This window comes from Podarcis bocagei, assembly GCF_964188305.1.
Source record: "Podarcis bocagei genome assembly, chromosome: 1".
NCBI classification, from domain to species: domain Eukaryota; kingdom Metazoa; phylum Chordata; class Lepidosauria; order Squamata; family Lacertidae; genus Podarcis; species Podarcis bocagei.
In genome coordinates, this window is record NC_138125.1 from 85,100,171 (window position 1) to 85,113,939 (window position 13,769).

A 13,769-nucleotide genomic window follows, 5' to 3' on the forward strand; every position below is an offset into this window, starting at 1 on the left:
ACTAAGAGGATTTTATTCATTTGTGGTGGGAGTGAACTAAGATGAAGGAACAATCGGTCGTGGCTGCCGCCTGCCAATATTATTAGAGAAATGTTTTAGGGCAGGAGTCTTTTTAGATTGCCTCTTGTTTCTGTTCAATTATTGGAAAAACAAAATCTATTCATCAGACCCAGTGTCTGTGTATTTAATAATGGTTAGGATGCTATATGCCAGAAAATGGAAAGATAATCATAAATCTAATGAAATCAATTTGATAAGAAAATTTCAGGAGCAATTAGGTATAAATAAAGTTGGCTGTAATGATAGAAGTATAGAAGTATTAGATGGTTCAAAGTTGGTTAAATAACATATTAAGAAGATATTAGGAAGTTCAGGGAAGGGAGCTGATTTTAGGTATATATGATTAACCAGCTTCCCCAAGATGGTGGTCTGGGTTGTAGTCAGCAAAACTTGACTCCTGTAGTGTAGCCTTCCTCAAACTGGTATAAACAGGGTAGCTACTTGAAACAGCTCCAAAAAATAGGAACTTCACCCCCCAAGTAAAAGGATAATATTTGTTTCAGATTTATATATGCTAATTATATGAGGAAGGAAGGTTATTGGTTTGTTTTTGTTTTGTTATGTATTTTGTGTTTCCATTTTGCATTTCTATGTTGGGAACTACCCTGCAGCCTTCAGATGTAGGGCAGTATACAAATTTATAATAATAATAACAACAACAACAACAACAACAACAACAACAACAACAACAACAACTGGTGCCGTCCTGACATTTTGTGTGTCTGGATCCCATAGCAGCTGTAGTCCCCAAAATGTCGGGAGAGCACCAGGTTGGAAAAGCTTGCTGTACAAGTATATTTGAGCTCTGCAAGTCACATACCTACTGCAAGCCACATACCCCACCTTTATGCCCAAGAGTAGTTGAGGAAAGTTAGGGCAGTGCAGACTCCCTTGTTCTTTTACTCATGAGAAGACTTTGCTAGAATAAAGATTTATTTGCAATGTTTGTAATAAGTGTATGTTTTGTGGATAGAATAATAGAATTACAGTGGTACCTCAAGATAAGTACTCAATTTGTTCCGGAGGTCTGTACTTAACTTGAAACTGTTCTTTACCTGAAGCACCACTTTAGTTAATGGGGCTTCCTGCTGCTGCCGCACCGCCAGAGCACGATTTCTGTTCTCATCCTGAAGCAAAGTTCTTAACCTGAAGCACTATTTCTGGGTTAGCGGAGTCTGTAACCTGAAGCTTATGTAACCTGAAGTGTATGTAACCCGAGGTACCATTGTATAGCTCTCTGTACGCAAAACAAACTTTTGCTTTCCCTGAGCTCTTTCTGTTCATACCTTTGTCACTGGGCTTCCATGCACAGCGCTATACAAATATGAGCTACCTCACCTCTTTGGTGATGGGGAACAGCTGTAGTTCAGTGGGAGAGCATCTGCTTCACATGCTCCTCTGCTCCTTAAACACGTGCACATCTGGTCTGCTTCTTTGGCTTTACTAGCAGAAACCAAGCAGAAGGTGTGTTGAAACTGAAAGTACATATTTGTGCATTGTATAAAGTCCAGTCCCCTGGTTGCTGGAAATAACGTAGGTCTTTAGCTCCTGATTCCCCTGCCTGCACTCTGTGCTACTCACTTTGCCTTGTTGAGACTATGCTTCATGTTGGACCCCGCTCTCTTTGGTAAGTATTTTGAGAAAACGTACTGAGATCCTAGCCCCTGAAATCCCTCAGGAGCAATAGAGTATGTCCCCGCCCCATGGGCTCCAAAAAGAGCAACACCTGCTGCCATTAGCAACAAGATACTTCTGCCCAGGGATGGCAACAACTGGAATAGCAGCCTCAGCTGCTGAATAGTACTTCATATTACAGGTGCCATTGGGGCCTTTTATGGTAAAAACTGAATCTAATAGCAAGTCTGGCCCACCAAGGGGAGAGCAACTCTGTTCAGAAACGCCACATCCCCCATCAGACAAATCATTCACTGACAACACCTCCATCTTTTCTGGATTGAACATGAGTTTACTAGCCCTCATCGAGGCCCTAACTGAACCTAGGCACCAATTCAGCCCTTCCACATCCTCCTCTGAACGTGCCGAAAAGGAGAAAAAGAGCTGGGTATCATCAACATACCAGCAACACCAGACAGACTCCAAATCAAGCTTTTAGCTCTTTCACAATATGTGATCTCATCTGTTTTTCTCCCCGCATTTGGCACAGAGGTATAATTTGGGGTGGTCAAAGAAACAGTTGTTGCTCACTCCTCCTCGCAGTGAGATGGCAGCATGGCCCAAGTTTGATTTCCTTGGGAGGGAAGAGAGCACTGGAAACTGGTGCCATTTCTGCAATATTTGCTTTACCTACAAATAATCAAGATGAAGAATACATGAAGGCAATTGGCATGTGCAATGGAAACTACCCTACTTAAGATCCCAAGAGAGAGATCCTGCTCCTCCAAAATATTTCTACAGCTTTTTGTCGTTTCACTGTGTCCTCAGGGACTACATTGTTAATGTGAAGTCCCATTTGTCTGGTACTCCGCATACATGCCCTGAAATTAAGTATCTATTTTGGCCCTGCTTTGAGAAGTGAGTGTTGCAAATGAATCAGAGAAAGCAACATTGCTTAAAGTCAAGTCTCTTCCCACAGCAGAATCTGTGTAGTGAACTACAATTTAAATGCAAGCTGAATCAATCCCTTTGCCATAGCTAATACAAGTGACACCCTAATATATCCCTTAGTTTTAATGAAATATGTCATCTGCTGTTGGTTGGGCAGCTTGGTCGCCAGATGTGGGCCAGGAGGAGTCACCAGAGCTGAGACATGGCATCTCCTTTTCAGTGTCAGGACTGAACCTTTACAGCGAAGAGCACATGTAAGACACATTTCCCTCGCCAGAACCACAGACACTTCTCACACATCACAGTTTAGAGGAAACAGAGCTAATAAATTCAAGAATTCCAGATTTCCGCTGCTGCAAGATTTTCTGGAGATTAACCACTTCACCTTCAAAATAAAAATGGTAGTATCACGGATGCTTCTTAAATGTGTGCTTAATATAGTATTAATATTGAGCACTCTTTTTTTAAAAAGTATGCTTAACACCACCACTTTTATTTTGAAGGAAAAGCAGCCATGGGTCCCCTGATCTGGCCTGAACTCTGGATTTGTATCTGGGTTTCCAGCTGACTTTCTCCTCTTGTTTGTACACCCCCCCCCCAGCCAAAAAGGAGCTGTTTCAGCACTAATGCTAAAAAGGAGACCACCTCCCGAATAAGTTATGATGATGCTATGGGCTCACCCAGTTGCCAACATTGCATCTTGAGCTATGCAGGCAACCCAATGCACACTCGACACATAACGCAAGCTATTTCCATGGGCCATGCAAAAGGGGAAGCGACTGAGGTGGGCTCAGTGTGGACTACAAGTACCTGAGACACTGAATGTAGGAGTGCCATTACTTCTCAGGCCAAGCTCCTTTGCCTTATACAGGTACAGGCTTGGCAAAATATCAACAGGTCAGGCTCTTTCTTTTAATATTGTGTCAGCTCCATGGCAGGAAAAAAACTGCTTCTCTGGAGTGTGGGTGGGGTGTGTTGGGGGTGTGGGTGGAGGGGTGAGAAACACACACTAAACAGCAAAGGTTTCCATGCAAAATATTCTGCAAGCAGGGCCTCTCTGACTCATCTTGTCGCTCTCTCAGAAACATCTCAAAAATGCAACCCACCCTTTGTCCAGGTGTGCTTTAAAGAAGCAAGCACACCTGCTGCAAAGAGCTTCCTGTGGCCGATGATGGGTGCCATTGTGACATTTCAACTATTAGGTTAGTTTGGAGCCCATCACAGCAGGTGATTAAGCTGGACTGGTGGGCAATTTGTCCAGTTTTCAAAATTTTCGCAGAATGTGTGGGATGCAGAACAGGACACTTGCGCTGCAAAGAATTGTTATCAAAAGCAGGCATTTAGTTCGGCGTCACCATACTAATTAAAATATGAAGACAGAAGCCATTGTCAATGTGGCTGTACATATTTAGCACCAAGGTTGTGGTATTCTCTGCAAGCCCCTTGTTCTAGGTTGCCTTGCATAGGCACCGGGGGCCTGGGGCCTTAGGTGTTCCAGTCCCCACAACATTCCCCATGAAGGCGCCGGACACGCACAAATTTTTGTGCCAGCACATGCGTGAGCATATGAGGTGTGCATGCTGACATCAGGCAAGCTGGCAGGCAGGCTGACAGCAAATGCCTGTGTGTGTGCAGTGGGAGCACCCCCGGGAACACAGGGCCCCAGGGCCAAGCCAGTGGACCTGTTGCCCTGTATATTTTTTCCATCCAGAAGGCTGTGCTGCCTGAGTTTTCTGGCATAAAGTAATAGGATTCTATGTGAGGGGCCCCACTGCCCACCATTCGGTGGACATAAAGGCTGTATACACACTCAGTGAACTCCCTTGTGTGTACATATCTGTATGTGTTTTGTCACCTGAGGCGACAAGGGCATGTGCGTCTGTGGCTGAGGATGACGTATGGCTACTTGCCTCTCTAACAGAAACATCTGACTTATCCTTAGGGCAAATTGGAATGACTTACACAACCAAGAGACAGTATCTTTAGAAGGAACACCAGAGAAGTCCCATGACTTATGTGTAGAAGGAACACCAGAGAAGTCCCATGACTAAGGTCACGGTTGGGGACAGGTGGAGGTGTCTCCGCTGTGATTGTCCTTGCAGAAAAGCATCTGGTGGGAAACAGGGATAGGGGCAGACAGACACACCAGTAAAGGAGGAAATGGAAGCACAAAAAGAGGAGAGCTTTTGACATGAGGTAATTAATCAGGTCAGCTACAAGAATGGGAATGAAACCAATTTTTTTAGTCCCTGTTTTAGAACAAAATGTCAATGAGCAGAAAGAACATGCCCTTGACTTATAAGAAACTGGGATATCATCAGGCAGTCCCTCTATTCCCAATTACGGTAAATAAACTACAGTATAAGCTTATTTGCCCTGTCCTTATTTAACTTTGCTCTGCATTTCTGGGTCCAGGCTTTCCAGGTTTCATATCTGAGCATTTGTTTGTTTGTTTGTTTCCCTGTGAAGCACTGCACTTTACCGCTGAGTTAGAGCAAACATCAATCCATGGACCAAAATTGCCATTTGTTCTGATTCATTATTTAATGGTGGGTTTTCCTGGGCAAAGTGGTGAGGCAAAAAAGAAAGTTCTCAGACACGAACCAGTAAAATGAGGGCCTGTGCCTAGAAAGTGCAGGGCAAAACGTACGTTTAGATGAGCCCTAGGCAGGAGTGGCAGTGACAGTAACAAGGTGGGAAACATATTGTCAGTGGTCTATGCTGCAGGGTGGGATAGTGGCCCCTGCTGCCATACTTGTCTCCACTGCTCATGTCACTGCAGCATTTGTCAGTGAAGAAGGAATTGCTGTTCAGGACCGATTGGCTCTAAACAGTGACATCTCAAGAAATATCTTTGTGACATGAAATATGCCCAGGCCTAGTGATGTTTTCCTTTTATCCTTGAGTGTTTGATAAAGTTGCACTAAAATGCAGAAGAAATTAATTTGCTATTTGTAGGGGAAAATTGGATTCAGTTTACATTTAAAGGGGAAGCTCCCTAATCTGCACTTTCCAAAGCAATTCCACAGCTATCCTTCAAAGTTCACACTTCTCCAAATTTTGCAAGGCAGCTCTCCAGCCAAGTAACGTGTGCAAAAATGCATATCCCAGGGCAAAGTGTGCATAAAAATGTGTGTACTCATGAAAACAACACACAAAAATGCATAACGTATGGGAACATTGCTTTAGAATAACGTGCGTATGTTAGGCGACATTGCATACAAATGTGTATGAATGCTGGGGGAAATTAACACTAAAATGCTGAGTAACTTTCATTAGAACTTTTACACATGATCGTGAAGATCTGAAATTAAGACTGGAAAATGAGAAACTCAAATTGACAGATTCTCCCATCCCTCCTTATTTGTCCCTATTCACTTTGGGGACAATGTTGCCTAGCCGTTTCTCTCCACTCTTTTTGTTGTGGATAGTCAAAAGCACATTGAAAATTTCAGACCACAGTTATACAGTGCATCCCTGTGCATGCATACACAGAAGCAAGTCCCTAGTAAGTGTGTTTAGCATTGCAACCGAAGGATCGCTGGACTGCAGTACACAGCTGCCTACTGCTACTAGTGGTTTGAGATTCTTAATCTCAGGGTCGTGGGTTTGAGCCCCATGTTGGGTGAAAGGTTCCTGCATTGAGTTGGACTAGATGACTTTTGGGGTGAATTCCTTTTTTGCCAATTAAATAACTGGGGCGGGGACAATAAAGATTAACAAATCAGAGCCAAATGACATCAAATTTAATACAATATTTCCAAAAAGTGGACTTCATCAGGCAAGGCCTTCCTCCACCCTCTAGTCTCTCCTTCTCAGTTTGTATTGTATTATTTGATGTACTGTGGCTTGCCGTTGTTTTCTTTATTGTAGTTTAGGAATTATTTATTGTAACTGTTAAGAGTTAATCTCTGTTTAACTTTTATATGCTGATATTATTATTTTATACTATTCTAATGGTTGTTGAATGTTTCTTTTTTTGATGTAGGTTGCTTATTTTAAAATTATGTTTTATTATCACATTTTTGTATTGCATTAGATTGTTATAAGGTGTACATTTTTTGTTTCTTCAGCTTGTAAACCCCCTTGAGTATTGCAAGATGGAAAGATGGTATACAAATTAAAAATGGTGATGATGATGATCCTAGATGTGTCCCTGTTTCCCCCCACTGCTGCGTGATGTTACATATTTATCTTTGACTCATAATTCTTTCCTTATATTCAATTCCCTTTATCCAATAGCTGTTGGTTTACCAATTCCTGCTCATAAATTTACAAAACAATATTATATACCTTTAAAGAACAAAAGAGGCCACACATCCCCCCCACCTATCTATTTTATGCCCTTGAGGTCCCTTACAACTCTATGATACACAGAACCTGGGTGACAAAAGCAACTTCTGGCAAGTATTTCAAGAGATACAAGCAGGTGCTGTTTGACTGGGATTGTGCAGCCTGTGAAAATTAGCAGGTCATCCTGCTCTGATGTCTCTAAGTCCTGGGAACACTTGAACTGTCTGAAACCTGCCTAACTGGGTCCTTTCCCAGCCGCTGCCAGCCAAGTTATGGAAAAGTTCAAAATGGCTGTTGCCTCATAGTGACAGAGTTGCTTTCACATATAGAAGCCTATTTGAGACCTATGGAAAAGTTCAAAATGGCTGTTGCCTAATCATGACAGAGTTTGAAAATAAATATTTATTTTCAAACCCTGTCATGATTAGGCAACAGCCATTTTGGACTTTTCCATAGGTCTCAAATAGGCTTCTATATGTGAAAGCAACACGGCTGAGTCCCGCCACCCCACCCCACTTCTGTGAGGCGTGGCATCCCTTTCTTGGAAACAGACACTGCCCCATTCATTTCAGCTAAGACCAATTTGGTGGCCGTAGAATGTGGTAGACAGTGACTCAGGAGGCAGAGGCTTCAACCACCAAAATGTTTTGAAAGCAGAGAGGGTGGTCCACAATGTTCTGAAGGGTGCCTGCCTGAGTTATGTTTAGCACCCCTGCCCTACACTTTCCCACCCTTCTTCGCCTATTCCCCCCTTTCCTGGTTAACTGGTTATTTTTGGTTAAATTGCTGTGTGAACTGAGGTACTTCAGCTATATTTCAGTCTCCCTAGGTTGGCTCTGCATCCTATGAAGCAGATGGCAGCGAGGGGCAGATATCCAGCTGCTTTTAAGGATGACTGCTTCAACTGTGCCAGGCCCTGTCTTTTTATTGGGTACGCACTATACATCCAAAGCACATTCAAGGCACATTATTCACCTCAGAGGATTCTGGGTACTGTAGTTCATCCCTAACAGAGTTACAATTCGCAACAACTCTTAATAACACCCATAAGTCTTTGAGGGAACAAGAGTGCTTTAAATATATAGCATGTACACAGCCTCAAATGTAACTGCCTTTACACTCATGCTGCCATGCTGACTTTATTACATATGTTGAAGAGGGGGAAATGTTGTTTGAAGCATGTGGGGATCCTCACATTCAGGTAAGCTAAGATTTGAATCGGTGTGTGACTTCTTCACAGCCATGTCTTTAAGGTTTGTTTCTGCAGCCATAAGGACTATGTAATAAGCAAAAATCTGCCCTTATTCCTTTATGGGGGACACCAGAGCCCTTACAGAGTCCTTTGGATACCCTGGGGAGCCTTCTTTTGTAATGATAAATACTTAGTTCCTGAGCCAGGTCATAGGCTCACCCTATTCATACACAGACATACCCTTAAGACAGGATTTGTGAAGGAAAAGACAATGGGGAGGCTTTTCCATTTTCCTTTGACTTTGCAGAGAAAATATTTGGTCATTTTGGGAGTCAAAATGGTTCCAGGGCTGTTTTCCTCTGCTGCTTCAGACATGTGGTTTATATATTTATGTATGTGTTTGCTTGGTACATTTATGAACATTTATATATATCAGACCTTTTTTTATTTCAATTAGAAACACACACTGTATATAAGGAAAGGGGGAATGTTCTACAGGTTGGGGGTTTTATTTTATTCTTTAAAGCCTCAAGCCGTTTGGGGATAAAACCCTGAGAGATGGCACCCTTTTATTATAGACAGCCACACAACATCACCATCCATGCACAAGAGGGAAGTCCTAGCAGGCTTGGAGGAGCCCCAAGATTTGCAGAAGTAAAAACTATTTTTAAGAGAAACAAAGAAAAAAACCCAAAGGGGAAAAACCCTAAGACAACCCAGTGAGGACTAAGGACAGTGACACATAATGCTGAGTATCTGGGAGGAGGGGATCTAAGAACGGAAGGGCACCTTGAAAACTCCAGTTCCACTCTTTTCCCCTGGAAAGTAGCAACCCCCAAGTCTGATGGTCATCTGAAATATATATAAAAAAGAAAACAACCTTTTATGCAACAGGTTGTTGTTGCGTTTTCTTGCATCCGGTGTGTGCATGTCACACATGATGCAAATAATGTCTATGGTTCGCTTTACGAAGTGATTCCGATTAGCTGACGGGAGTTTATTTTGGAATTGGTGCTGCTCATGCATGCGGCGGGGAAATCCAGATCCTAACCCGGAGAGAGCTTTTGCCCGCTCTTCCGAAAGGAAAACCCTCTCCTCGCATCTCGCGGCTCTCTCTCCGAGGCGGAGCAATAGCGCAACTTGCAGCCAACCACCCGGCGCACCGAGAAGCAGCAGCAGCAGGAGACTCGGAAGCCGCTTCAAGCGAAGATGGCGGCGGCGCCCCGCCGAGTGGCGAAGGTAGGCGCGGGGGGCGGCGCGGCAGATCCCCGACCTTCTCGGTCCCGCGCAGCTGCTCTGGAGATCTGCTGCTTAGGAAGGGCTGAGAGGCGGGCCAGGCGGGCTTGTGAAGGTGGGATCTTCGAGGGGAGGGAGGGACACTTGCCCTAGTCTTGCCGCCTCTTTATTGTAAGGGGGGCGCTTCGATCCAGCGACGGTTCCCGTCTTAGGATCGGGTCGCCTCTTTTCTGCAGGGGAAGGTTTCATGGACCCTCCACAGCTGGCCAGGTGACGGGCGAAGCGTTTCTCGTAGCGGCACCACTAGGCTGAGCCAAGGCTATACCGCTCGAATGCCTGCCTGCCGCGCAGCTGCCCAGAGCACGGAAGCCCTCACCGGGGTGGGGAAGGTGGAGATATGCATACCTGAACATATAGAAATGCATATGTAATAACGTGCTTTTGGGAGGGGGGTGCAACCTGTCCATCTCTCACTTTTAAAACGATCAAAATCCAAGTTTAGAGAGACTTGTAAAAAATAAATAACTGGTGAGGTGGGCAACAGACAGCAAACCCTTAAGTGCAACTTTCTTGGATAACATTTGCTATTAAGGGGCAGTTCTGAATTCATTGTGGAACAGATAAGCATACGTCAAAAACTACTTACAATTTGGTACCTTTAGTGAAAGTGCTGGGAACTGTGTATCTGAAGACTAAACTGCTGTTCCCAGGATGGTGGTGATTAGTATTAGTATTGCTATTATTATTATTTTAGCAGGGGGAATGTTGACTACAATTTTCAAACAGACTGAAGCTGAAATACTGGTTTGAAGGGGAAATGTCTGAAGGAGGGAGGTTGTGTAGCTGCCAGTTCAGTTGCAGTGGAAAAATAGCTTTCAGTTTCTGTTACTGTTAAGCTTGGAAAGAGCAAGGAAATTGCGCAAATTATAATGCTGTTGGCAGCATGTCAATTGTCCTGTGGATGAGAAAAGCCATAAAGTTTGAGAAAGAAGTTTCTGTCAATGAATTGAAACTTAGAGGCAAGGAAGAGAGGGCAGGCCAAGGCACAGCTGGGACCAAGTTAGGAAAGATCTTTCTCACTTTTAGAAACGTACTGACACCCAAGATTAATATTTTGCTATCTTTTCTAAAGGCAGCTTGTGACTTGTTTGAGTGAGGGGAAGAGAGACAAAAATAAAGGTGGCAGATATAACTGATTTACAGGAAGCAAATGACACAACACAGATCCTGTGTCAAGCATTTGGGAAACCTGACATGTGGAAATGGAGGGTGAGGGTCTCACTTGTTCTTGCTGCCAAGTCCTCCATGGTATGGCAAGGCTATATTAGTGGACCAAAATGAAGGTGTTCCGTAGTTTTATGCAGACATTGGCAGCATTGAGATGTCACAAACCATGGTTTGCCCAGGAAGGAGAGATGAAAGAAATTGGTGGCAGAGGATCGGAGATGGGAAAAATACTTTGAGACACGTGAGGATGGGATATGAAAAATATAAAAGAAAAAGTCATCTCCACTTAGTGCAAATTCTTCCTAGAAGTGGGAGGCTGTCAGAATACCTTCTGAGTACCGGTAAATGTCTGTACTTAGTTTGAGGAAAGCCGAGCTCTGCTGCTCCTTGCTATACGAGAAAAGATGAGGAAGGAATGGACTAATTTACAAAGATGCATTATATACCTGTAGAAAATGATGTCAGTAAATGCCAGTGGATTATGCTAAACTCTGCCTCCCTTTTGTGGCTGGTGGGCCTCAGTAATTTTCAGGCAAGTGGTCCTTGCTGGAGGTGAAAAGTTTGAGATCCCCTGGTCCAACAGGATGACCATGCTTTGCTGGGCAATTGTCACCACTAGGCCTGGAACCATCTTTTTGCTTTTTCAGGAGCTGAACAGAATTAAAACGTCCGGGTTCCGCTGCCTTCGGGATGTTGAAGTAGATGTGAACAATGTCCTGCTGTGGAAGGGACTTCTAGTGCCGGTGAGTTTAGGGAAGGCAAGGAAATGGCTGGGCCTGAATAGCCTCAAAGGCAACACCAATGGCTCATAAAGAGAAGAGCTTGGCCTTTGGGGTAGGGTGAAGTGACTGCCTCAGGCAATGTAAATGGGCATCGTTAAAAGGCAGCACTGTATCATTTTATTTTACAGAGGAGGGTCCAGATTTTCCACTCGCCTTGAGGTAGCAGAAAGGGTCTGCTTGAATCTGGGCTTTTATTTTTTTAGATCCCCACAGCCCACATACAGTGGTGCCTCGCAAGGCGAAAAGAATTCATTCCGTGAGTCTTTTCGTCTTGCGATGTTTTTCGTCTTGCGAAGCACGATCCGTCGCAACTGCGCCTCTTCAAGTGGCTTTAAAAAAAAAGCGCAAGACGTTTTCGTCTTGCGAAGCAAGCCCATAGGGAAATTCGTCTAGCGAAGCAACACAAAACCGAAAAACCCTTTCGTCTAGTGAGTTTTTCGTCTTGCGAGGCATTCGTCTTGCGGGGCACCACTGTACAGGGAAGCACCATTTGCTAGCCGCACTGTGAGGTGACTACTGCCCTTTCCTGTCCTTGTGCTCAGGATGACCCCCCATACAACAAAGGCGCCTTCCGGATTGAGATCAGCTTTCCAAGCGAGTACCCCCTCAAGCCTCCCAAGGTCACTTTCAAGACTCCGATCTACCACCCCAACGTGGATGAGAAGGGCCAGGTGTGCTTGCCGATTGTCAGCAACGAGAACTGGAGACCTTCCACCAAGGCAGACCAAGGTAGGACCAAGAAAGCTGTGTGTGTCAGTGCACAGGGAGAGCCAACTGGCTGTTGGATGGCCACAGCTCATCTGTCCGTTCTGCTGCGCTCTCTCTCCTTGAAGTTATTACATACATTATGCTCTTTTCTGACCCTCCTACCTTTTTCTGACCCACAGTGATTGCGGAACTGATAGTGCTGGTGAATAAACCTGACCCAGAGCACCCATTGCGCGCTGACTTGGCTGACGAGTTTATCCAGGACCACGAGCGCTTTTTGTCCAAAGCTGAAGAGCAGACCAGCAAATTCAGTGAGAAGCGGCCATGCGAGTGACCTGCTGCCCTCCTGAACCACTGCCTGCCTCGCTGGCTGGCTGGGGAACCTTCCACATAGGCACAGTCCCAGTGGGATGAAATGCAAGTGGGACCACGGAAGCTGTCCCCACCATTGCATTCTCAATAAAGGAATGTACGCGGTGGGATCCTGCATTGCTCTGGCTCATGACACTAATTCTGCATCTGAGGGGGAGGAGACTTCAGCCTTGGGGAGGAGAGACTTTGGTTTGGACTCTGCTCTTAGAAGTGAAATGTTGTGCTTTCGCCTTGCATTCGCTGGGGTTTGGATGACCTTTCTTGCTTTCTTACAGTTTTGCTTTTCACTTTAACACCGCCCCCTGCTCTAAACATTCCTGGGGAGAGACACAAATGACTTTCTTTAGTTTGTCCAAGGCAGCTTTCTCATAGAACACTTTGTCACCCATTTTTTACAGGACATGTACATGCCATTTGTAATCAAAACGGCCTCCCATGTTTTCCCTGTTCATCTTCCTTCCCTGCCTCCTTCTCCAAGCTAAAAACACCAATGGAGCAGCTCTACAATTTGTAGGCTGGTGATGGGCTGTACAGTCTGTGCTGTAACCACTTCCTTCTTAATGGTTTGGATCTCAAAAATCAACTTGGCATTTTAATTCTTCCCTTTCCAAATAGAACTGCCTTGCAGGTATTTCTTGTCTCTCTCTGACCCCAAATTGGAGGGAGGGGAGAAAACATCATAATCATGAGTTCAGTGAGGAAAGGGAATGAAAATCTCCCCCCACCTGCAACATTTGGGGTCTAACACTCTCTGAGCAGCTACTCCACTTCCATAGCAGTGAGGACTGAGTGCTGCTAATTGTCCATGTCTGGAACTGGAAGCAGAGATGGCCACTGGCCACTGGGACTCTTGGGACAGAAGGCAGAGGGAGCAGTAAGTGGAGCCAGAGCCTTTGATAGGCGAAGGCAGCTCATTTTAGTTTTGACTACATCCTCCTTCCTGCTGAGTCCTACAAGGGCAACATTGAGTCTAAGAAGGGGGAAGCTGGCTGCTAGGAGCACTCCCTGGACTGGTTGTAAGAAGGTAGGCAGGTGGGAGACTGGTTGAGGGCAGACTGAAGTTGGTGGGGCAATGCCCCATTCTCCCTAATGGGCAACACTCCACTGCCTAGAAGCACCCTAACTTAGCTTGGAGATTTTGAAATACAGTAGGTAAGTAATGATGTGATAAGTGAGCTGGAAGGCTCTTCCGAGTAGAGAAGGGCAGACATGTGGAGCTGGCAAACAATTGGCCCATGTTGCCAAAAATCTGAAGTCAGATTTTATTTTATTTTTAAATCACTTATACTGTTCTGTTCTAAGCAGAACATATTTAGAGGCAAGTTCTTGCTTCA

At 44.7% G+C, this 13,769-nt stretch overlaps 1 protein-coding gene across 1 annotated transcript; it reads left to right on the forward strand.

The window, feature by feature from the left end:
- Positions 1–9,050: 9,050 nt before the first annotated feature.
- Positions 9,051–12,920, forward strand: UBE2L6 (ubiquitin conjugating enzyme E2 L6). Its single transcript, XM_081171282.1, has 4 exons — positions 9,051–9,349; positions 11,221–11,316; positions 11,898–12,084; positions 12,243–12,920. The coding sequence occupies exons 1-4, from the start codon at positions 9,320–9,322 to the stop codon at positions 12,395–12,397; spliced, it is 468 nt and encodes a 155-aa protein (XP_081027408.1). The 5' UTR covers positions 9,051–9,319; the 3' UTR covers positions 12,398–12,920.
- The last annotated feature ends 849 nt before the right edge of the window (positions 12,921–13,769 follow it).